The sequence below is a fragment of the Cyphomyrmex costatus genome, unplaced genomic scaffold, assembly GCF_001594065.2.
Source record: "Cyphomyrmex costatus isolate MS0001 unplaced genomic scaffold, Ccosl1.0 scaffold60, whole genome shotgun sequence".
Classification (NCBI taxonomy): Eukaryota; Metazoa; Arthropoda; class Insecta; order Hymenoptera; family Formicidae; genus Cyphomyrmex; species Cyphomyrmex costatus.
This window is the reverse complement of record NW_017280156.1, coordinates 623331-650612: the sequence shown is the minus strand read 5'-3', so window position 1 is coordinate 650612 and position 27282 is coordinate 623331. Positions and strand designations below refer to the sequence as shown.

The following is a 27282-nucleotide window of genomic DNA, read 5'->3' as shown; positions in this document are numbered from 1 at the left end:
TTATAGTAGAATTTTATTTAAAAAATCCTTCCTGTGCATTCATAGTACAGAATTCGTTAAAAATGTTCAAATATAATATTCTTCGCTGCAGCTTCCGAGAAGACATTAGACCGAGAAAAATGGCGATATGAGCGAGAAATGTAACAGCAATGAATTCATTGAAACGAGTTCTTACGTCCAGTCAAGTTTCGCAAAAACCAGGACGATGCTACTTGGATCGATTCGAGTACACTTAACCGTAAGGAATTTTAATGCAATTGCAACAACTCTGATCACTGCTTCGACGAACTGCGCGCTATGGCTGACTTATAGCGATCGTTTCTACTGCATCGCTCGACGAAATATCTTTACTCAACGGATATGTTTCAGCCGGATACGAATACTCGAAATGCTCAAGTTACACTGATAGTTGAGTTAATCCTCGCTTTGTTCGTCGTTGTAACTTTGTACACCGAACTTACATACAACAGGGATACTCCGTAAAGTAAGATGCATCTAAACACGAGCGTTTAGACGCAATTCTCGTGCGAGCGAGCAGATGCATTTAGAGATTCACAGATTCACGATCCATGAAATCTACCGACTGACGATCTCTGATACGCCTTGTAATTTGTCGCTCTGTCACTCTGAAAAGAGAGCACTCTGCGTTGCTTTGAGAGTTTCTTCAGTCGTGATATTTCTAAATGTCGCCGCATCGCTATACAGTGATGCTAAAATGTAACCATTGATTTCTTCACGCTTTTCTACGCGATTTGCTATGGTCTTACGCGATCGATCTATCGATCTCTTACCGATCGAACCCGTTGTTTAACCTTTATCGATTTTTTCGAGTCCTGTGAACATTTTCGTCAACGTTGTGAAAAATTGTTTATAACAAATATTTTTCACAACCTTACGTAACTTTATAGAATATTATCGCTCGAATTTTTACTTTCAAGATAAAAAGTAATTAATTACGTTAACTTTAAGCAAAGATACATAAAAAATACACTGAATCCGCAAATACTACCGATTAGAGTTAATATTAAAAGGATAAGGGACTATTTTAGACATGCTTGTTTATATGATAATTTCTGATTGTGATCCTGAAATTTTGTCTAAAATAAAATGGCAGAATCTTGCCGGTAGCGATACAATGTCTTAGATCTTAGATATCGCGAGAAACTTTCGTCGCACGCGCAGATAAGAGGTTCTCCCAAAATTTTCGTTGTCGCACACTCCTCATGCTATTCTGATCCGTCTAAGTGGGCCACGCGAATCGCCACGGCCATAGTTAGCTCGCCTGTGGCTGCTTTGGTACGTCGTTGTTTTCAATTAGCGTGCTTAAGGCTCTTCAACACAAAGTCACTTAAAGTTTAAATAGCATCTGCGAGTCGCCATACGGTACAGTGGAAGTATGTAAACGAGTCTGCCGCACAGCGGCAAGAAACTTGGAACGTTTCGATAGTTGTCTAACACGTGTGGAATTAAATTACTTCTCTCTCTCTCTCTCTCTCTCTCTCTCATATCAATTTATTACTTCAATCTAGATATAATATATCTGAGATGGCATTTTAAAAGTATGAAATATAAAATATTAAACATATACATGTGAAACGACATATCCAATCAAGATGATTCTTCGTGTCTAATAAATATTTCTTATTGTGAATTCATACAATTTCCAGTGCAAACTAATTGTGCGACAAGTAATTTAATATTGTTGTTGCAAATAAATATCTTAGAAAGCTATATTAATGATAAAATATTAAAATCTATATTACATTGTGTATATGAAAGTGTGCGTGTTATCTCCATGTTATCAACAAGATCTCTCTTCGACTCCAATTTCCAATCCCACTGAGATGTACACTAACAATAAGATAGGATCTTCGAGTTTTATAATGCAAGCCGCAGCAAGGTGCATGCATCCAATTTTTTGTAAGTATCACATTGACTTGAAACCACGAAGGAATTTTGCAAACGAACATACACGTATATATCACTTCAGTAACCTAAACGTACACATCGTTACCCCTATGGATAGCAAGATACTTTGCAATTAGTTTGACAGTTTGACAAAGTACACATTTTGTGTCGCGGGAGCTCGTAAACCTGCTGCAATATATTGTGGTAAGAATAGATGAGTATTATTAGAGGAGCCCAAGCACGTGACGACGAATGTGATCTGAGTTATTAATATCCCAGCTGCCAGATCCGCTTAATCGCCACTCGCGAAGATAAACACCGTTCGGAGCCACGTTTTAATGAATAATAAATACGTATCGATCGGTGTCGACGGATTTAACTGTGAATCGTTGCAGTAAACTTGCGATACTTTTGTATTAGTCCACGACACACCGTTCAATTATCTCCTTTCAACTCCTGCCCTAAGCGTTTCGAGTAGACATCTTAGAAGGTCGAGTGCGATTGAATCTCTGCCTCACTCTGTCTCGAATAACAATTTCCCATTCGATATTGTCCTTGGTCTTCTCTTTCAACAACGATTTTGTATTTTACGTTCATATTTCAAGAGCGAACTCGTCGCCAAATTTGTCGTAGACTGCACATTCTTCACAATCAAATCGTCCATCTTTCGACAGAAGGAATACAGATTGTACCCGTGCGAGCTATCGAAGACAATCCTTCGGGGAATCTATGTTCTGTTTAAAAGAGTAAATAGTAGTCGCCCTGGGAAATGCAGGAATCCGCGGGTTTAGTTCCATTTCTGTACGTTCGACGTTTTAAGATTCTATGTAAAATATCTGCTGGTTTCGGAGACCGTAATCCTCCGTAAAAACATGAATAATCTATATCGTAAGTTCGATAAATTCTAAATATCTCAACATCTAGAATCCTCTCAATATCTAGAAACATCACGTTCTAACTATTTGATTGCGTGTCGCTTGTAAAATAATTACAACGAAAAGAAAGAAAGACCGCTTCGCGCTCGGGTTCTCCCGTTGCGGGAAACGAAGCGTCATTATGACTTCCCACAGAAATTGCTGACATGTAACCATGACGTGTGGGGTAGTGTCTTCAGGAGATCGGGATTGCATGACGGGGTTGAGCGACAGTTGCCGGGGCGTGCCGACGAGAAACCTCTTAAGCCTACCTTTCATCTAACGCTGCTAGTTATTAATTTTGCAAGCCAGTCGACGTGCCAGACCTGCGGATGCGGAACAGCGGGCCTTTAGTCAGCGTTTCGAGAGACTCGGGCAATTAATCACGCGTCTGACCGCACTCAAACTCCCGGCCGCAGATATTATCCTTCGACCACCCCGTTCCTGCAACCACCCGATGTCTTCCGTCGCAGATATGGCACTTCATTACGCCATGTGACGTATCGAATCGGTCCTACCAATCACAGGAGAATATCCGATCCGGGCAAATTTCGAACTCGATGGTTAAAGTCGCACGCAATACCAAAGTCGTAAATCTCTCAATCGGATTGATTCAGAAGCGTCCGCTGATCTGTAGATTTATAGACTGATTTAGCGCGCATTCTCCGTACAAGGATATCTATCTTCCTCGTCTCCTGGTTTACGCGACAATTCATGAAGTTATAATATCGTTACGGTCAGCATCGGGAATAAAAGGCGAGTGCGACGGTGAAAGAAATAAGGAGAACACATCGGAGTATTCTCAAGTCACCGGTGTGCAGAAAGCCTTATTTACGCGCAAGTTTCGTTGCGGAGTTACGTAAATTTTCACAGCGTGACGTAAATGGAGAACGACGGCGGTGAGATAAATTTCTCGTAATTGCGTCGAATAACTTGAGGTAACGCCGAGCGTGTTGCAATAATCAATTTCGACATCAGAGCCTGTCCCGCGCGATAATGGCGTTGCGATGAGGATTCTTAACTTCGGTAATTCGTTAATCGTCACTCCCTCGCGTTCAACGCCGTCGATTATATATCCGTGATAGTTCGAAACAGCTTTTCAACGAAATACGCGGTGTTCCGTTCAACACTTCAACATCCAATACTTCGATTGCGATTACAACGTATATGTATATATAAGAAATTTGAAACGTTTTCCTGCTATACAAAAGAAACAATCTGGGGATACAAAAGAATGTGGAATTTTGCAAAAGATTTGATCTTTCAAAGCAACACTTTCGACAGTTTTTACAACTATTTTTCTATAGCTTTTTCGATATATACCTCTTTTTATCTGTACATTAATGAAGAAAAAAATTGCTTGACATTTCGTGTAATCGTGATAAATTTTTATGAGTAACAGCGCAATTTAAAATGCTTTTATTTGCTCAAAATAGTTTTGCAATATTTAAAAATTATCTTACTATAGAGAGAGAATTGACACATATTTCTATTGACAAAATAGGTTTCAACAATAAAATATTATAATTGCAGAAAATAGATTTTCAGCAGTAAATTCTTATTACTGAGACAAATGTTTCCATTCGACAATATTTATTTTATTTTGAATTAAAATTTATACGGTAGCATCGAATAACTGTTATAACAAATTTTCGAATATACAAAAGCAACAATTTTAATAGCAAAATTGTTTTTTTTTTATTAATATTTTTTCTAAAAATACAAAATTGTCAAATTAAATAAAGTCTTATCATTTTCTTTATTCTTTATAATATATTCGTTTCAAGAGTTACAATTTTTACAATAGCCTATTATTTATATTCCAATATTTGAATATTGTAAATTACAATGTAAATAAGGCAACAACCAAAGGTAAAAGAAGCAACTTAAATGTCTATGTGGTTGGCATTAGATTAATGGTGCTCCGATTTTGCACATTTCCGGCTTTTAAATTACGTCACTGTAACTTCCGCGCACTGCCTAATCCAGAAGAGTACCAATACTCGGATAAGGAAGAACGATCTGTCTATTGGCAGCGAGTACCTACACCGTCACTGACATCGAAAGAATTGATGGACTAATGGGCATGAAGGTGCGACGAGGAAGCTGACAATAGCAAGGAAACGAGAGAGAAAAGTTTCACGAAAATCTCCATTATCGCGCGCAAAGTGCGCCGCGAGAGAAAGAAATTAATCACTGCCGAGCGTTAGCCTTTGAGCGAAAAATTTTCCTGCACAAACTCTTCTGTACTCTGTTTACTCCCTCGAGAAAAACTGATTGATTTTACTCAGCTTCGTAGCCAATCACTAGACGCGATGTACTGGTTTCTTTCATCATATTTTCGCGTTTTTAGTATTTAACAGCTAATTATTTAGAGAGACATATCGTCCTCTTTATTCAACAACCTAGTCGTAAATTCCGTTTTCATCATATGTGCGAGAAAAACGTCAAAATTCTCTTTGATAAAATTTTTCGTTTGGACGTCCGGCCTCTCACTAGCTTGCGATTGCCGGTAAACGCACTTACGCATATTAAGTTTGCGAAGGGAGTTTTCGGATCAACTATCATTAATTTGACAAGGTATTTCGCCCTAATTGTTCTTTTTACATAGCATCGTTGAATGGACTGTCTGCGATTATTGATATTCTTGTTTGAGGTATAAGAGGGAAAATACTTTGTCACAATTTTTATAATGCCGACCGTGGTCAATCGTAACGGAATTTCGAGTCGGTAGCTGTAGGGTTTAAGTATACGTGTACGTGGCGTACATTGTAATTGCATATTTTACGACTTTGTTGGACGGCTTTTCTGTTCTCGTTGTAATTGAGTATGTCAGACCGATCGTTCCGCGCTTCTGACATAAAAACGTATGATCGACAAGTATTTCGAAGCGATGTGTTCGACGTGTCATGGGATATATTGATTAAAGTATCTGTCGAATATTACACAGAGAAAGAAATACAGCTTCATCAGGTCGTTGGATGCCAATCGTGTCATTTCGTTTATTCACGAATGCTCAGTTGGAATTTTCGTTTGTTCACCCTTAGTTCAAAAGATACAACAAAATTAAGTTTTGGTATCGAATTAAAAAATCATTTTCGTGAGCAAACGATGAGCAAACGAATGCATGAAGAAAAAAAATCGATTTTTTAATATTGGAAGGTCAGCTTCACACGGGTGTCATTTATTAACATGTGTGTCACGATCTTGTGATTACAAATAGAGCTGCAACCGTGGATAAATGACAAATGAAGTTATCAAGTACCAGAGAAAAAATTTTTTAATAAAATATTAAATAAGTAAAAAATAAACTACATTTTGAATGAAATAGACCTCAAGTCAATAATAAAAGTTAATTTATATTTTTAAGGTATATTATATTTTAAATTGCATCCTTTCAGATTGTACCTTCTTATTAATCATATCTTTTATCTTTAATCAACGCGAGTTAATATCAATCAGTGTTTCTCGTGAAATTAATGTGGAATAGAAATTTCAGACCGGAGAAATTAGCGTGGAGATGGAAGAGCGGTAAAAGTTTTATCTTTCTGACCCAACTACGATGCATCTAAGGTTTGAACGACAAAATCTGTCGGTGCTCCCACGATTGCAGCTGCAAATTAATTCCAGACATGAAGATTACGAGTACCACGCGTGTGCTACGCTCAGAGAATTCTGCATGAGCGGTAAGCTTCGCGCATTGCATTCCACGGAAATTCGAGAATCGCAGCATCACCGACACTGTATCGCGTATCCTTTTTTCTCTACATCATAATCTCTCTCTTTCTCTACCTTTGATGATCTACCGTGATCGTCTCTTTATTTTCAAGCAGTATGATGAGAGAAAATAGAATGCACAGTGACAAGAGCAGAAGAATGAGATTTTGCAAGAAAACACAAGTACATTCCATCTCTCTGAAGCTGTTTCAGCTTCTTCTACTTCTTTTTTCCTATTACCCTCAGATTTGACTGATGGCAGAATTACGTAATTAATTTAAGGATATTTAATTACACAACCTCTTCCGTCAAGATGAAATGAAACTGGAAAATTAATCCCGGAATATGCGAATAAATGCTTAATGGGGTTAATTCTAAAATAATGACCTTCCATGTCAGTGTGAATTTAATTTGCATTTTTAAGTTATACTTTTAAATTCAAAAATAGAATAAAGATTTATGGTAAGATAAAATGCTTCTCGTAAACCCGTGTACTCGACCCATGTAATCGTTATTTATTACGAGAAGGAATATCCGTCATGTCAATCCGAGCGAGCCTCGCTCATATTCGTCTGCGATTAATTAATGTGCTGCTGCAGATTGACAGCAGCGCTTGCTTGCGAACTTTTTGTGATTGAAACACGATGGAAACTTTCAGGATTCTGCGTCAATGCAGCACCCTGTAATATTTATTTCGTGGCGTGATAAGCCACCTGCAACGTTGTACCACAATAAGTTATGAATTTCACCGCGGAAAGTAGGACAATTAGGAAGTAACTTCAGCAATCTCGACATAGCAGTTCGACATGCAGGATGTTGCACCTGCTCTTCGCGCGAGAAATGCATAGTGAGAAATGCTTCTCGACGTAAGAAGAGAAGATTGTAAAGGAAACATGAGAAAAAAAAAATAAAAGATACCTTTCGTCAAAAACTTCGAAGAGATTCGGGTTTCTAGATCTGCTGTAGAATTCAAGACATACCTATGAGGAGGAGTCTAAGTAGAAAGAACAAACGTCGTTTTTTCTCGTTCACAATTTTCCTGCCAATCTCTCCACCATATTACCCCAATCTACGTATCTATATGAAATTTTTAGGTTGGTGTAGTGGATTTTAGACGAGAGAAGATAGAGAGAACTGCAGGACAGAAGAAGCGCAGGGAGGAGAATCTTCAGGAAACACACGGTTGCTGGTCTATCTTGGCGAAAAGCCATGCTCGGAATCGAAAGGAATTTCAACTTCCCGCGATCGTACTCATCGCTCTGTCGAGTGCCAGCAAAGACCAAACATCGTATGTATATATATATGTATATATATATATGTATATATATGTATATATGTAAAGAGTGAGTCATGGTGGAGTCACTTCACAAACGAGTCAGCAGAAACGGAAAAGGCCGTCGTCGTAAAACGCATACGCTGTAAACATCGTATTACATCACATGTTTTAGGCTACGTCGAACCATCGACATCCGCTTTCTTCGGGCGGATGAAATATATTAGGTTGTATATAAACATAACTTTCGGTAATTTGAGGAAAAGTCAAAAAGGAATTAAGATAAAATAAAATTGAACACAAAAGGAACTTTTAATAATGAGTGCACACATTGCTGTTGTCTGACGTCCAGGAAACGGAACCGATTGTATCCGTAAGCCATGTTGAAAATGTAATAACCGGTTTTAATTGTCGCATGGCCGAACACAGGATATTTATTGTTACAATCTGCCGCTCTTACGGTAGTAGCGCGCGCAACAACAAAAATAGTAAAAAAAAGTGGTCGGAGTCAAACCGAGTGGCAGTCATGAATACTTTATGGCGTATTCCGTCCTGCGATGTAAAATATTTGTTTGCTCCGTGTGTAGAAATTACGTGAATGAATTATCAATGTTTGCTAATGTGTTAAAATGTATTCAACAATTTTCAACTGATTTCAACACCTCTGAAAGAGTAATTCGTTCGCAATAATTTTATCTGATAAAAACTCTTCTATTTTTATGGAATAATTAGTTCCCGATAGTTCGTAAAATAAACTTTTGTGTTTTACGTTTTGCGGTATAAAAAAACTTCATCGCAAATTTATCGCGAATATGAGATATCTAGATGATGTTGTTTTAAACAGCATACAGAAGTTACGTAACGATATCAGTTAGCCAGTAAAAAAAAAACTAGCATGGAAGTGAATACTTACGTTCAATTTTGCATGTATTCCGACATTCTCGTAATATTTATAAACGTAAATATATTATGAAACAAATACGTAAATTAATTAATTCTTCTACTAAATAATTCAAAATTCTCCAAGAAACTTACGCGATGATACCGAAGAACAAAAGGAAAAAATCCCTCATGCTTTGGCAGATAGACGCTCATCGCGTATTATTGTTTCAGCGGATAATGTTACTCGGATAATCGAAATTTATTGCAATTAATCGCCACTGTTGCTAGGACGGTAATTAATTGATATCGCGTGAGAGTCGCTGATACGGGCGTGGCGGAAAAATTTTTTTATCGTTCGGACAGAAAAATATTTTTTCCAGTCACTCTTTACCACCAACCAGCCCCGTCAGCGCAACCCATCATGCACAATGCGGTTCCATTTATAGGAATAAAATACCGCGTGTATTTCTCTCTCTCTCTCTCTCTCTCTCTCTCTCTCTCTCTCTCTCTGTCCCCTCCCTCGCTCCCTTTCTCTCCCTCGCTTACCACGAAATCGTCCACACGGAAGGTGGACGATAAGCGATGCAACACGTGCATTCGCGCTAGGATAACCGACACAATGCCGTTTGAGTTATAATAGGCACTACGCGGTAAATGTACCACGGCAAATGGATTACTCGGCTTCCGCATGCTACTGACGTTTATTCGTAGAAATTCGCTGTACAACAAAATCGACAAATTTTGACTCGTATCGAGAGCAACAGCCCTAAAAAGAGGGAGAGAGAGAGAGAGAGAGACTAAGCGTGACAACCGTATTCCTAGACTGCTTGTGATTCGTCGCGCTCGCTCGTGAAAATTAAATTTGCATTCTCAGACCGGGTCCAGGAGGTTCCAGATCTGCTCGGAGAGATTTGTCGGCGTTGCACCTATCAATTCTATAAATAACTGTGCGCGTCGCAAAATGCGATACCTCGTTTTTTGGTATCCCTCCATCATTGTCAATTCTTTTAAATTTTGATATACTTCCATTTAGAAAAATAGTAAACTTAGCAAAAGTGAGCTCAGTTTTTCACTTGTTCCGTTGCAGCTATTATTTAACACATTCAAGACGGACGTGGAAAATTGACTGCGCGTAAAATTCGGCTGAGATCGCATGGCGGAGAAACGACGAAGCTACATCGTTGACCTAACGCTCGCACATTTAGCGTCCAATTCATATGGAACGCGTAAAAAGTTTTCACAGACATTTTACAACCAGAAGGAACCGGAATGACTATAACTTCGATAGCGAAAATATTTGATTCTAACCATTCTAGAGTTGTCGAACATGCAATATGTGGAACTTTAGTGTCTTCCATAAAACGATACAGCTTAGAATAGTTAGAATCTGGCACAGTTTTTTTTTTCAACTTATTGACATAATGAAATATTTTTAAAATGCTTCATCATGTCTTATTCTTATAAGAAATAAATATATAATTCAATTTTATTATACAAGCATGTTTCAAAAAATTTCTTAATATTGGATCATAGCATAATTTTTATATGGAGAAAAAAAATCGTTTCAACAAATCTCTTCGATGGAGACGATTTCTCGAAAGTTACCTTTCTATGACCGAGGGAAAGCGTGAGTCACTCGGGAGATAAGAATTAAGAAATAAGGAACACGGATCTCGAGTTATCTGTCAGGATCAAGCAAGAAAAGGATCATTTTGCGAAAGGAATAGAACGAAAAAATGAGCAGAGTAAAGTTTCTAAGAAAGGATCGAACTTTCGATTCGCGAGAGGATAAAACTTCGGACGGCGCGCAATCATCGGCGCGCCACGTCGGCAGTACATCGAAAATGCGAAACGCTGAAATTGCAACGGGATAGCAGGGTGAGAAGGTTTCTATAGAAGCCGCGCACCACGAAGGGAGTTAAGCCAAATTCCTGCGGAGTAGCCGCGTAAGGGATTAAGCTGTACGAAAACGGAGACGAGAACGCCACGTCGATTTTCTTGCGAGGTTCTCCATGGCAATGGTGATTTCTGGAGAACAATTAAGGTGCGCAGGAAGACGGTGATTGTTTCGTCTCTTCCGGATCCTTTTTTCGCACAAAAAACGGAGCGAGAATAATTACGTAGAATAGTTCTGAAAATGCTTTCTCGATTTAGCTTCTTTCATGATAATAATCACCTATTCTTCGTACGCTCCGTCGTTGGATTAAAACTTCACGCTTAATTAATGCACTATAATTAAAGAGATTTAATCTGACAACGATTTATCGCGGGATATGCATCATGCTATGCCACAATCTTAAAGACTAGTCGCCATATTAGACCTGAATATTTTATTGGCTACTAGCAAATTTCATCAAAAATTTACATAAAATTTACTCGTAAAATTAAACCTTATCGGCGACGTGGAATTTACGGTTTATACCTTCGTATCTCAGTATAATAACTTATCCTTTAAGCACCACCGTCGCGATATAATGATCGTGTATTATGATATGACGTCGTATATTCAAATTGTAATTAATAGTTGTTCTATTGTTGTTATATGACGATGAAAAATCCTGATTCTCGTTTAAGGATTATCTGAAAAGATTTAAAACACGTCCTCTCCATAGTAACTTACGATAAAATAAAGTCGTGAGTTTACGTCAAACTTTAGATCGGCTTCGTAACTTGGATGGGGGGATATTGTACGCGCAGGGAAGATCGATTCGCAAACGCGGTTGCATGCCGCATACTGCATGGCGGGATACTCTTCGGATTTGTAGTCGTCGAACGGATCGGGTCTGGGACACGAGATTAACCGTCTTGGTTACGAGCCAGGTCACCTCTCGCTTTATTTCTGTGTCGCGCGTAAAGACGCGCCCGTTGACGTTTACGCGCGTTCCCGAGGACTTTTTGTCATCTCCCTGACACGAATAACAGTCCCAAGATTAGCGTAGCGCTCTAAAACCCTGTAGATCCTATTTTCTTGTACACCAACTGCAGTGTTTATGTACACTGTTAAACTCAAATATCGAATTATACCTAATTTGAGTTATTATTATAATTATTACTATAAGTTGTCACTGCTTCTAGCCAATATCGTTAATTTGACTAGAACAATGGAATTAAACAATTCAACTCAAAAATTTGTAAATTTAACTTTAGTTTATCATTCAAGTACGTATGTTACTTTGATATCAATCACAGAAATGAAATGATTTTGAACATTTTGACACTCGCGGAAATTAAAAATAACAAATGTTATTTAATTCAAACGATTAATAACATTTTGTTAATTTTTAATTTCCGTGAGTGTCAAAATATAATCAATCTATTTCTGTAATTAATATCAAAGTAAATATCGTCCATATTAACATATACATTTAGTAAATAATGAACAAAATTTTAGTTAAATTAAATACATTTTTTTTAGCTGAATTGGTTAACTCCACATTATTTTAGTCAAATTAACGATACATTCGCTAGAAGCAAAGGTAACTATAGATATAAGTAATTAAAAATAACTCAAATTAGTATAATTTGATGTAATTTAACAGTATACATGAATATTACGGTCGGTATACAAGAAAATTGGATCCACAGGGTTTTAGTGCGCTTGGAACTATTATCGTTGCTGCTTTGACATCTAACAGTGTACGCGAATTATATTGCGAGTGAATTTAATTTTCTAATGTATTGTGTGGGTGCTCTCTCTCTCTTTTTTCTCTCCTTTAATTCGAACAGTTTCGCGAATACGGATTGAATATCTAAACTCTCGGATACCGACAACATCAGCGAGTATTTGGATCGTGTTAGGTAGATAGATTTTGATACGGATGTTAAGCATGTTCGCTCTCATCGATCGCTAGCGTTTGAGCTGGATACAACAGGTAGTTTCAGGAGACAATAACGCGATTACAGTGAATCTGCAGCGCGATCAGTCTTCTCCGTAGATCACTGCTGAAAGACAACGCATCCCGAAGAAGCCCGTTCGTTTCTGTGTTATCCTCACAAATGGAACCAACGGGTGTCAAGAAGAACCTTACAATTACCGTTAATTAATGTGTTTCGCGTCTCGAGAAGGAAAATACACCGGGGAAATTCAAGACAATTGTATTTTCAAGGAGAACGAATTTAGATAGCTCCACCGTAATCGGTCCTAGGTACCAATTAGAGTGTTTGAAATTTTTCACAGCGGAACTTTTACCTCGTTTTCGCAACAATTAATTGGACCTATTATAGTTAAGTAACTATTTATCCCCTAGATTCGATCGCGTACGATAAATCTCTTTCTACATAATCGATTGTTAGATGAAGAAAAAGATCACTTCTTTTTCTGCGTTCTCATCGATATTCAGTTCATTATATTCATTTAAACTTACCATGTATTATTTTAACTTTCAAATTACCTGGCTCAATTTCATCGTCTGTTTTTAACAGAATTGTAACAGAAATAAAGTCATAATTGAGAAAAGAGAATGAAAAATTGTCATATTGTCGACCAAACCTTTCTAATTGTATAAGAAAATTTCATAATGCACTTCGAAATTGTTTAAATGCACTTATATATAAACTGTGTTTTATCAAAACATAATACGTATTATACCAGGTTACAAGACTGCATTTTTAGGTATGTATATTTAAAAACTTCTCTCCAGTGGAGAAAATTTTAACCCTGGCTCTCTAATCGCGCGAGTACTTATTGCAAGTTAACAAGCTCCGTTCAAAGTGAGTTTCGCTTTAACGGAATTTTAATACGGAGCTTACTTATTATGAAACTTAATTCTAGTTACACAAGATATTTACTATCGCAACAACCAAAAGTTGCGAGCAAAGTGGGTCTAAATTGAATTTCCTTTAAGTAAAGATCATTTTCACGTTTATCAGAGAAGCACGTCGTCTGAGCTTAATATGAATTTTGAAATACAAAGCAAACACATGCATCCAGAAATATGCTGACGAACGAATCATCAATCTGTTCGCATAATTCATGTTTTCCCTTCTGCGGAGAAAGGCTAAAATAACAGGGAATCCATGATCGTCATTGGCATCAAAGTGCAAGCTGGCTTCATTCGTGCATTCATCATCGTTTTTCGCGCTGTCGGCGTTGGATCGGTGCTCCTTTCGTTCAGGAACGGACAAATGGTTTTGTTTTCGAAACTGCGTTTCCGCGTAAACGGACATTGATTACCGCCAGTTGAAAGAGTTAACTTCGCGCTTGAGGGATCACTATGTGCATGCATCGCGCGCGTTTTCATCGCAAACTAACGTGAGTACAACGTTATTTACGAGACACCGGTACTCCCTCGAGAAGGTAATATCGAGTCCTCTTTACTGAAGTTCCAACCCAAATGAAGTTACGAGAGTTCAGCGATCGAGGATACTCTGTTCTTCACGCGATCATGATCCGATAATAGGTTCTGACTGAGCGAGCCTTTTAATGCGTCGATTTCCGACGAGAAACACATCCTCAGAATATCACCTATCACAGATGTATTACTATGACATCGCATACTGCTCTATGTAGTATTCTGACTTTTCTTTTGTAATGGAAATTACTAGAGAGATTCATATAGAAAAATATTATATGTATAATATAATAACATTTAACGCTACACTGTTATAATATAAAAAAATGTGTGTATATAGAGGAATAATTTCTAATATTATTCGTGGATATATAATTATAATTTGTGTGTGATATGCAATATTACATTAGACCATCTTCTTCACAATAATATCTATAATTTTTAATAACTATAAAATGCACATTGTTTAATAAATATAACAAATACGATGAATCATCGATGACGTGACATGGTGGTCATTTAAAATTGACACGGATTGTAAATGAAACTGCCTCTACATAATTCACGAATAGCAAAATGTAGTTCGCAAATAACGTAGACGCAGAATGACGTTCACCGTACGCAAGATATATACGCAGATGCAAATCAACCGCAATGAACTCAACTGCGACAGCGTTGACATTTTAAAGCGTTGATATTTTAATTCAAGTCAGGTTAGAGAAACTATATGTCTGCTATTTTCCATATTACGGAAATTTATTTAAAAAAAGGTAGCTTTCTGCTGATAAATAAGTAAATACAAAATTAATTTTTATTATTGTCTGATGTTCTGCCAATATTCAAACTATCGATCGATTTGCATAAAACTAGGACTTGAGGATTTTTCGCTTTTAACATCAGATTCGAAATCGACGACTCCAAGAAATAATCCATTGACATTTTAAATATTGGCCAGTTTTTGATCTCTTGGCCCACAGTGGGTGGGCAGCGCGACGAGTAGTATTATAAAATCATAAGCGACCTTATATATTTATTGTTGTATATCTTTTAGTAATAAATGAAAACACACACACACACAGGCAAAAGTGAATCGATTAAAGTTAAAATACATCAAATATTTAAGAGATTCATGTTTTCTTAATATGTTGTGAATATTTGGTGTTGGATCAAACGGCAGCGATAATATAATATAAGAAAATCTATACACACGCATTTCAATTTGGTGTGTGTATTCATATTTAAAATATTTTGTGCTTATTTTTTTTCTCTTTGATTCGAATACTTATTTTAACCAACAAACAGAAATTATACAATTTGCAAATTTTAACAGTTGTTGAAAGCTAATTTGAATATTTCATCGTTCGTGAGTAACAATTTGGTGTACATATCTTTGACTTTATAAAGTATAAATACATCCCACAATAATTAACCAATTCCAATACAATTTTGCTGACAGGCTTTAAACCATTATATAGATTATGATAACTATTTTACATTCTAAAAATTGTGTTGATTTTTCGCTGTCGTGGTTGCCTGCCTCATAGCTCACTATGCATTGGTATTAATAAGACTTGGTTAACTCGATCGCCGCAGCCCAGAAGTTAGCGTGACAGTCCAGTCCAGTCCAGTTTATATAGGTCGCTATTTGCAAAACGTAGATCTTCAGATTGCAGAACTACGTTTACAAACTACATTTTGCGATTTGTGAATTATGTAGAGTTTGAAAATAAATTATAAGTAATAGAAAAGGTATTAAAAAATGTTGGAAGAAGAAAACTAAATATACCATACCAAAAAACGTGTTTAAGGAAGTTAATAAACGACTTCTTAGTAAAAAATCAAATTTTTCATTTTTCAAAAGAACAATACATTGTGTAAATTACTCAAACAAGTGAGAGACAAGCAAATAAAACTCTCAATTTCGTCAATGCCTGTAGTCTAACAAAAAAAAAAGGGAGTGCAAATATTGACAAACGCTATCGTCCATATGTTAGTTTTAAATAACTGGGGAAACTAATGATTCTAAAACGACTAGTTGTAAACTATTACTATTATACGTACATGTCAAATTTCTAGCCGGATATTTACTCGCGGTAAGAGCCTCGCGATACGAACTTCAGAACAGTATAATATCGGTCGCTTATGGCAGGAGTGTGTATTCGCATTAAGCAAATGTATACCTTTATATAACTACAAAAGCAATTCAAGTAAGCAAGATTGTTTTGAGAGAGAGACACAAAATAAATAAAATCCTCTTAGAAACAAACGCTTCATTAGCTTCTTATTGTCTTTTACGAAATTGCGGTTTAAAGTATACCTATGTATGTATATCGTTTCGGAGTGGATTTGGCGAAGGACACGCAAGTCATAACGAAAGACAAGAACGATGCAGCGTATTCTCATACTTATTTGCTATACGTACGTCTGCACGTGCATCCAATATGCAGTAGCAAATTTCAGAAGGGTAGCGTACCATGTTTGTACGCCAACATTGGCAACCCGGCACGCAGTGTACGTTCATCCAATTCGCATCGATATGCACTGTTGATTTAAGCATCACGCGTCTCGCCACCGATAAACGATCCTGAAATTTCGTTCAGGAACAGCCCGGGAACGCCATTTATCCTTCGACTGTCCATACAATCGTTAAAAGGAACTGAAAGTAAACAAATGCAAAAATTTGCATGAGAGTTTACGTAAAATAAGAGACTTATAACATTTGGAACGATTTTGGAAAAAATTAATAAAAAAAGAAGCATTTCGAAGCGAAAGAAATAATTCGGATGGTCATCTTGGAAATATAATCACGAAAATAATAAAAAGAGAAATCATATAACATAGCTAGGAAAAAAATTAAGGGAGAGCTTTTACCCCTTTGGTACCTTTTAAGGGAAAGCTTTTACCTCTTTTTGCCCCAAGGAATAAAATATTAAGCTGCGAGTGAAGCTCATATCCCGTTCTATTCCGATATCTCTTATCCTGGTTTTCCTTGAGCTTATCCATAATATCCTGTAGTATTTGATAGCGTAGCTTTAGCTAATAATATACAGTAATATATTAAATTAGTAACACTCGCAACGTTTTACCCAAATTGCACACAAAGATAATATATAATAAAATATTACCTTCATGGATTTTGCAGCAACGTAATTATGGGATTTTCTCTGCTCCCCAGTAAATCGAAAATTTTCGCAAATACGAATGTGGTACATCAACAGGCTTTAAACGGAGAAATAAATTGCGCAATTTTCAACTACGCATTAATTTTGGAATCAGAGACCTGAAAAATGCACGCGTTGTTACGATACCGGGCAAAATTGCGTATAATGCTGCATTGTTGAAATAATTGAAACAGCTAATTTTATGTTGTAAAAAATTTACACGAGAAACTAGTAAATATGTAGGTAGTTGCTGAGTCGTGCTTTATATTGCGAATTCGATAAACATTTGTATACGAGTTATATCTGTCAACAGATACAGTTACGAATTGACGCTTTTGATTTCTCGGGTAATCCATGAGTCTCGAGAGGAAAATTTTAGATACCAACTTTGACGATGTGAATGTAACATGGAAATGAAAATCAGGTGATAACAGAGAGAAGATATTGGAAAGGTCGGTGTGGGTTGTATCGATCTTTATAACAATCGATATTTTCCTCACGAAGGCACACCTTTCACGAGAATATATATAGATAAAGAAAAAAATTTTTTAAAGCTGTCGAGCATCTGGAACATTCTGCGAGACAGAGAAGCGTAATTGCTTCCGGCTTGGGGATAATGATCCTACTTCAAAGGGTAGTAAGAATAAGTCACGACAAATTTCATCCTTAGAGAGTATAGTACAGATACGATCTGAAGGATACTGCAGAATTCGTCACACAGGATGTCGTTTGGCAGAGCTTGCCGCTATATCTGTCCCATTTTAGTAGAAAAAGATTCATGCTGCAGACATATGAATGCGAAAAATATGGATAACAGACAATCAATTTAAAACTTTCCGTATGCGATTGCACTGAGAGAAAAGTTTTTGATATTTGTGATTTATATTACATGTTACATATATAATTATGATTTTTACTACTTTAACGTTATATGGTTGTTCCAAAAAATGACTATAAATTATATATAGTTAAATTGTAACACAATTGCAACTGTTTTTAAAACTGGTAAAAATAACTATAATTTATAGTCATTTTCGGTGCCAACTAGATATTTTTGTTGATAAAACTATAAATGTTATTACTGCTAACATTATAGCAGTGATAACCATAATTACAACATGTGATTTTTTTCTGAAGGAAAGCGGGCCATATTTTGATTGTTAATCTTGCAATTTAATCTACCTATGATCCGTAGATCGATTAAATAAAGAGGACGACCGAGGCATCGGTATAAAATATTTTACGAGCCAATTTGGCGCCACATATAGTTCGTAAGCGAAACAGGATGCTTTTGCAAAAAAAAAGTTCGGGAAAAGTGAGCTTAGCGAAATTGCGGATCTATTCGTCGTGCTCGTAGTGAGAATTCGATTACCCGGTGCGCATTTCTTACGGGTTTTCTTGCGGAACGGAGATTTGGAATTGATTTACGACGCCGATACAAGGTAGATCGAATAAAACAACATGGGGTGGATCGGTCAGACTCAACCGTTATTACAGCGAAATAAACTTGCAGCTGCGTTACGCGACTTCCTCTCCATTATCTCATAAATATTTTACATCCCTGCAATGATCCATCTATATCTCCCTTGAGAAAAAAATAATTTTTTTTCTCAAGGGTGTTAGATTACCATTCGAAGCCATTAATTTACTGCCGCATTACGTGTGGTAACTGACATAAATTTTCGACGCGACCACCTGTAATAACTGCTTTTGAAAATTCCATTGCGACACAAATCGCGTACAGTTTTGTCCTTTCCGCCGTGCAGCAACCGCGGAAGAATTAATCCGGTTAGCTCGCGCGCGAACCATGCTCGACTGTGACTGATGAATGAAATCCGGGGAATGGAGATCCGGGGTGGTCGACCTTATTCTGCGTCAGCCCCGTCCTCCATGCAGCATTCGCGAATCCACTTGCGATCACCCTCATGCATCCCCTCTTTCCCTCGTTTCCGCGACCTCTCAACTATCCGTCCGTCCTCTACTCCTCTCTCCCCGTAGTCCCTCCCGCAGCCATCTTCACCGAGAGGTATGTATACTCACACAGTCTACCGCGCCAATGACGTAACCCTTCTGGCGTCATACATGGAGCTAATACGGCGCGCGCTACCCCTGCATCCCCCACGACGAGGACAACGCTCCCTCTTGCGTAGGAGCTCTTCAACCTTTTTTCTACCTTCACTCTTATCAGCATATCGATGTTTGTCAACGAATGTTCATGCTGAGAGGCAATAACGATTAACAGAAACATTTACTACAGCCCTCTCGCGTCACTGATCGAGCGACAATTTGATATTTAATTCAGGAACATGATTAAACCATGACCTGTACACAAAGATAGTATAAATTCACACGTATTAATTATACAATCAAGGTCGCGTCATGACGATATATCGTAAAGTGGTAGATGATAAGTTTTATTACTATATCTTTCGATATTCATCGAAAGAAGATACAAGCGCACATCCTTGATTATTTATGAGAAGAGTTTAACCTTCGCATCTGTAATCATCTCATAATGTCGTTCAAAGTTTTTGACAAGATAATTCCTCAGTTGCTGTCGTATTAAAATGATATTATGATAATCGCGTTCATACTTTATAACTCGAGACGCGAGCGAGCTCAAGATTCAAACTCAATGTAAAACGATTTTCGTCGCGTAAGACTTTACGATTAGCCGAGCTGTTTAATTTTACAGATGTATTTCCGCCCTCCGAATCTCCAGCGGCGCATTATTCCACGTAACGACGGAAAAATAGGAGAAGGAAAAGATCGATCGGCCTCTCGATGCTATCCCTTCTCTTCCCGCGCGTCTCCTTTGTATTTCTTTTACGCTCCATAAATTCGCAGTAGCCGAAATCGGTACTTCGTTATCGCGATCCCGTTTCAGTTACTGAACACATACCGTTGTAACTTCGTCGCACAAAAAAAAAGTACGTAACAACTGGGTTAGCCAAACTTTTCTTCCTCTCCTTCTCATACAAATCTCGAGTTAAACACTGCAACTTTTGTGCGGAATTCGGGGCGTTGACTAATCGTACCGCGCAGATATTAAATTCCTGCGGAAAAATTACGATGTCGAGCATTGTCGATTGGCTTCTAGTAACGTTCGTGATATAAAAATATGAATAAAAAGATACAACAAAAATTGAAACAAATTGTATGGCTTAATAACAGACTATCTTGATTTAGAATTTTTTCTTGTAATTTTGTTCGTAAATATACTCAGTAAAAATTTTACTAAATGCATATTTCTTTGAATAGTATTAAGTAAACATTCAGTTACAGTAAATAAATATTTACTCGATAAAAAAATTATAGTTGAATCAAATTAATGATTTGTTCAAATAAATACATGTTTGTAAACAATAATAATAAAATTGGAAGTAAGACCGTTTATGTGAGTACATCATTTAAATTCGAGAAGCGCTTCTACAATCAAAGTTAGATGTTGATATATTCTTTAAATGAATTTATTTCATAATTATAATTGCGTGCCGTTACTTTTGGACTCTCTTTTCAAGAAATATTATTAATAATCTTCACAATACATATTTGTATTTAGTAAATGTTTATTTAGAATTATTCAAACTGATATTTACTTATTAAAATTTAATTTTTTTCAGTGTATATATATTTTGAACGCATTCTGTACAACTCAAAATACGTTCACAACTTTATATCGTATTGACAAGTTCACGGCTTCAATTTAACGTTATCTCTGTACACCATGCCTTAACTCCGAGGCCAAAGTTCAGATTGAGTTTCACTTTCCCAGTCTTCGTCACCCACGAGCTTCCTATCTTCTTTATCTCCTTTTGCCTTCCTGCCATCCTTCAATACTCTTCCAGTTCAATATTCATCGGTAATTTCACCGTTAGATTAGTCGAGTGTGTATACCTTTCGCTTCTTCATGCCATATTTTACCGTGTATAAATTTATTAGGTCTCTCGTTTTCTTCTCTTTTTTCAGGTGAGGAACTGTGGATTGGTGTAATAAAACCTCGGCCCCAGGAGTGGCCCGGGGGTTACCCTGGGGACCTTGGAGGAGTGATCGCGCGACGACGAAGTGGCTGAGAACGACGAAGGACACGGGAGGCGGAGGAGGAGGCCGCTATGAACGCCAGCGTTAACATCGAAAGGAACTCCTGGCGGCTGCCTCCCGATGAGACCGTCCAGGTCGCCGATCCCCGTTCAAAATCAGCCCAGGTAAAAGAGGTAAATCGCTCAGCCGGCTCACCAAGTGGTTCCTATCCTAATCTTCGAGTACTTCTCGTGGATTGTACGATCAGGTTTAAATGCATGTAGATGTACGATCGATGGAAGTTGATGCGGCGCTAGTACTGATTATTAATTCAGAAACGTTTACAAGAAATTAGGGCTTTCTGAGTTAATAATCCGTTACTGTGCGATAATTCGCGGTTTTTAGATTGAAAAGTGTAGACGAATAAACGAGATTGATGTAATTTATTGTACTGGATTGTTTAGTATAGTCGTATAATGACAAATCTGTGAATGCATAATCTTTCTTTCATATACGTATATAATCCTTCAAGTAGTTGAACTACATGAAATAGTTCTATCTACACGTCTCTGAAATGTATTTAATATAAGTTACTATTTTCTGTCTAATAACTTTCTCGTAAAAACTTTAGATTAATATTTGATATAAATAATGATGGGCTTGATCGAAAACTTTGAAAATATATTAAAAATTTTGAAATATTTAAAATTAAATTTTTGAGTCTTATATTTTTTTAAAATATATATTCTTTCAGAATTATATTTATGATTTATATTATTATCTTAATTATTATATTGAAATTTGAAAGATTATTTTATATATCATTATAGATTACAATTTTATCTTTAATAATGTTAAGTACTTTAAATATTTATCAACGCTTTTAAGAGGAGATTTCTCAAATATTCAAGACTTTCCAGAGTTTCGAGATATTCAAAAACTTTCAGTGTTTTCAAGAACTTCTAATTTAAAATGATACTCGAAGCAATTTAAATCTTTATATAATATATATGGCTAAATTATTTTTAGATTTTCCGAAAAAGAATTCATACGCCTGTCATTAGACTTTCAATTGATGTTAAAATGTCATGATTGTATATGTTGCATTTTGCATATCATTCTACACAGACGGTAATATTAGGTTTGAGTGTCGGATCGTAAGATAATTAAGCCTTTCACAGGCGCACGTGCTCGCAAAGTGGTAGAATTACTTGCGTTAAGTGCCGATAGCAGCATTAGTGACCACTCAGACTAATACATTCAAATAGCGTAGTTACGCCGCGTATAAACTACAAGTATATAACTCGGTAACAAGAATCGTTTCCGGAGCGGTAGTTAGCACAGCAGACTATCACGAGTAGACATTAGATATTCATGTTGCACGATTTTTGTAAATATTCAGTTCTCTCACAAAAGACCAGGCTTTTTCACACAAAACACCACCTTCTGGTAGAAAATTCATTGAAATCTCGATAGCTCGAAGCTGCTTGTTAGCCCTTTTTGTAAAAGAACTAAATTTACAATTATCCTGCGACATTCCTACAGCATTTAGCCATATTGATCAATATCTCAACTTTAAATTGACGACCACATTAACAAAGGGAGTAATTACTGCTTGTTCAACGACGGAAATATAAAAGAATATACTCTTGACGAGATGTTTAAAATAAACGCCTCACGTCTCGTTAACGATTGCGTGTAAAAACAGACTATGCAATAACGCGTGTAAATACATATAAACTTAGATAAGCTACGGAACACAACGATAATTAATTGTGGCTATCAATTGAGTGGTCGCGAGGAAAATGATAATAAAGTCACATATTCCATACGTCACAAAAGCATCAGGTTTTTACAAAACTGAACAATTCGAACGCATATTTGTTTTAGATACGCTACTTTGTTATGTAAAACTTTTCTCCTTTACCGACCAGGCGGCTCTTTCGTTCTGGTTTATGAGCACTCGCAAGTCCACAGAAAGTGTTACTAAAGTTCCGCCCGTCGTTTATTCCGCGACACCCACCTCCGTCTCCGCGCGCTTCCACGAGAAGTAGTTTAATTATATTTAAATTAACCGACCGTCCAGAACAAAGGCTGCGATCCGACGACATCCTTATTTTTGCGAAAATCATCGCGCTCGTTGAAAGTAAAATATAATCGCTTTCATTATACCAGTCGTGCGCGGGTTACATCAAAATCGCTTTGGCGTTTTATTCGTATTAAGTCAACGACACCAAAAAGTTAGCCGTTTATCTCGCGTCTTTCCTAATTAATCTAAGCTTTTCGATCAAGTGAATCCACATAAAAGAGTCGTGTTTTACACAATAAATACGCGTTAACGATCGCCTTTATCACATCCAATCCATTAGCTGAACTATCATATTAGTAGATTCCACGAACCGTGTCCGTTTGTCCTTTGCTCACCTTTGACTTTTACTAGCTTCTGACTCTGCGAGTCGATTAACGGAACAAATCATCGTGAGTATCCGTCAACTGACATGATTCGCTCTTTGACCGAGAATTCGAATCAACAAGCCTTCATCGAAAAGAGTATCACAAATAAGTCGTATAACTTAACATCTACAGATTTCTCGCTTCAGGATTCAGGATTGTGGCGAAATTAATTTGTCCACAATATAAAACCTTCGTAATTATACGATAAACTAACAGGAAATTCATCAATGTCGATCCACTCGACTAATAACGTAAAACTTCAGCTAGTCGACTTTTCGACAATTTTTTAATAGCATGCCACGTGTCTGGCTGATCGATCAGTCCACCGTTATCCTCATTCGTATGCAATTTTCGTGTGTACAATGTCCAGTCGATATCTATGAGCGTAAACAAATTTATCACCCGTCGCGTTGGCGGGCAGAAAATGGGAAGGAGAGAGAACCGCAAAGGAACAAGGAGTGATGGAGAGATTCCGCGCGACAACAGAATCGAGAAACTTCTGTTGGCCGGTAGCGCACACAAACCTAGAGTAACTCGATTATCGAACTACCTGATAACGCAGCGAGACCGGAGGATGGCGGCGGGGTTGGTGTCTAGAAGAACGGAAAACCGAGGCGCAACGTGCAGCGGCTTATACGTCTCACCCCTCTTCGATATGCATATGCGAGTATACATACACGCCCACGCGTCCCACAAACGCATACAATACGCCTCGACAAACCCGTACACGTTCAGCAAAGCCACTGCCACAAAACCAACAATGTTTTACTCGTTGCCGTTCCGCAGTGACCGCCGGTGTCCACGCGCGACGTTGGTGTCCTCAGAGTTACACAGAGATTCTCGGTAAATTTCCAACAAAAGAGTTAAATGTCATTCGAAACTCGAAGCACGTGCTGGCTTTATCTGACCGAAACACTTTACGATCGATGGCAATATTCATCACTTCGGTGATAGGGTATCATGTATTCCATAAATGGAATCAGATCAAGCAAATGATACGTATAAATACGAACAAATGAACCTACTTTAATCGTGGCAAAAATCGAGCAACAAAGAACCTCGCTCTCTAATTACCTATAGAGAAAATTGGCTACCGGATAAATGATTTAGTTTCCACATACCATATAAATTATGTAATGTAACTTGTAGCTTATAGTGTGATGAACAAAAAGATGTTATGGACACAAGACTTAATAATGGAAAGTTTTTAAACTACGATGTATCAAAGTTGTAAAACTTGTGCTGATAGCACCTTTGGTAGCACCGTAACTCAAAAACTATCCATTGAGTCTTGTGTATACGACACCTTTTGTTCATCGCATTATAAAGCTACATTATATGTGAAGACTATATGGACAGAATGGTTTTATCAAAATATGGAAAAATTTATCTGGATACGGATCTGAAAATAACTCTGTTGAACTATCAAAATAATTATGTAGAATACTCAAATATTTGCTTAAATGTCAAAACTTTTAGGAATATTACTTTCTCGCTATGCTTGAGTTTCCTCCATAATAATTTTAACGATCCAATAAATTTATTTTCAAATCTGTATCTAGTTAAATTTTTTAACATTTTAACAGTCGTTCTTTCCGTGTAACTCATTTATCGGAACTCAATTTCACATTATAAGCTACATTATATGTAAGGATCAATCTTTCAAAATTTTACTCAAAATATATAAGGAAACGAGAAAAAGAGGCATAAAAAAACTACGTGTTTTCTATCAGAAAACAGTCAGTAAGATTTTGTTTATCTCTAATTAAAGGACATAATGCACTTTGAATGTTTAGATTTTTTTATCATATAAATTGACGATAAAATAATGCTTTTTAAACATCCCCTAGAGTAGCTTATAATGCCTTATAATATATTATAAATTTTTCAACACTAAATACTACATTATCTCTAAACTAAATAAAAGAATAAAACTTTGTACAAGAGAGAGATATATTTTGAAAGTTTGCTCTTCATGTGAAAACTAGCTTACTTTACAGGATCTAATTTTTCATGCAATTAGTGTAAGATCCTTTACACTTTACATTGACGAATACATTTTTTTTCAAAGGAAAGAACGTTTGCTGTATTCGTCCATACATAAATGTTCGTTCGTGATCTTTGCTAGCCTGATCTTGGATCTATTCCAGTGTTCGAAAAATCAGAATTTTAGATTTGGCAACGACTACATGAGTTTTTAATTCCCAGGGAATTGAAATAGATAGGAATGGTCGAAATGGATTCGTGTAGTCATTGCCGAATCAAAAATTCTGATTTTTCAGATACTGGAATCTTAATGTGACGTTCCGCGTTATCTCCATCAACGTATTCTTTTCGGAAAAAACACAGTGATAAGTTCTCTGGCAGAATGAAAATGAGAAGATAACGACTTAACGGCCAGCGTACGCTTGGCGTCCTCTTAATGCGAATAGACGCACGGTGTGGAAAATCATTACAGCTCCTGAGAAGGAACCGCTGCGTTGAAACTGCAGTTTCGTAAGTTCAACACACGCCATTTCCCGGACTTGTTGTTGCATCGCAGCCAGCACGTAGAAATCCTCAGGTTTGCGTTTGACTTCCGACGTTGCGGTCCCCGTTTCTCGGAGCGCGGCTGCATCCTAAAACCGCTTCGTCCTCATTTGTCATCACGTCGAAACTCTCGCGGATTTATTTCCAACCAGGTGTACGCGTTTAGGAATTAATGCTCATTCGTTTGACGATTTTCGGATCTTCTCGTGCGATCTCGTTTCGTGCACGAAATTGCGCAGTGAAAAGAGCTCTGTCGGCAGAGAAAATTTTGCCGTGTTAAAAGCAAATCGAACGCGCTATCGGCGGCGCGTTCTTGCTTACGCTCGATTATCGGCCCTTTTGCACGACTGATCCCGTGACCCCGAGAGGATCGTACATGAAGCGGCCTCACGTACGTGTGTCATGCACATGTGTCACACCCCTTTGAACTTCCTGTCCGAGTACGGCAAAAAGAGCAGAATGCCGGGAGAGAGATAGAGGCGTTCCTTCGCCCTCAAGAAAATCACGTCCACACAGCGTTAGTTGGATGCCGACAGTTCTGAAGAACGGACTATCCAACGGATGGAAAACGCATAAACCAGAGATCGATCTACGGAATTATTTTCATGGGGACGTCGATCGGTATCGTTCGCGCGTTATCGTTCGATCGTTTTCGCGGGGCGCGTATCGACCGTGCGAGTCAACTTCAGTCGTCGACGATCGACTGCGCGATATTTTGACACGTGGTGTAATGACGTGTGTGCATATGCGCGCGTGTTTACCATTTTAAATGTATATACGGATGTATGTGTAGACGCAGACGTATAGAGGAAGAATACAGAGAGGGAGAGTCGGAAGGTGGGCGGTGGATAGGCTGAAATACTTGGCTGAAACGCGCGCGGCAGTCAGGCTAGCGCATCTGTGCTTCTTGAACGGATGAATTAATTATTGGTGTCGGGTGAAACGGTGGCTCGTGCCGCACCATTGAGCTCAAAATACACGAGGATGGTGCACAGTGCTGACGATTGTTCGTGACGAAACAAACGGAGTTTTATTGTACGCGAACGAGACAGAGAGGAGGAGGCCAGCAGCCATGACTTCCGCCAGTCTCTCGGAAGATAAGCAATCACAGCTTTATCACTTTTACAATTCAA

General features: G+C 37.5%; 1 protein-coding gene across 1 annotated transcript in view; it reads left to right on the top strand.

Moving 5' to 3' along the window:
- Window positions 1–1353: 1353 nt before the first annotated feature.
- The window catches only part of LOC108779581 (dipeptidyl aminopeptidase-like protein 6), a 44658-nt gene continuing 18729 nt past the window's right edge, over window positions 1354–27282 (top strand). Inside the window, exons 1-2 of the mRNA XM_018547018.1 lie at window positions 1354–1394; window positions 21116–21351. Coding sequence (XP_018402520.1) covers window positions 21259–21351 — 93 coding nt within the window. The 5' untranslated portion in view covers window positions 1354–1394; window positions 21116–21258. The remainder of the gene's footprint in view (window positions 1395–21115; window positions 21352–27282) is intronic.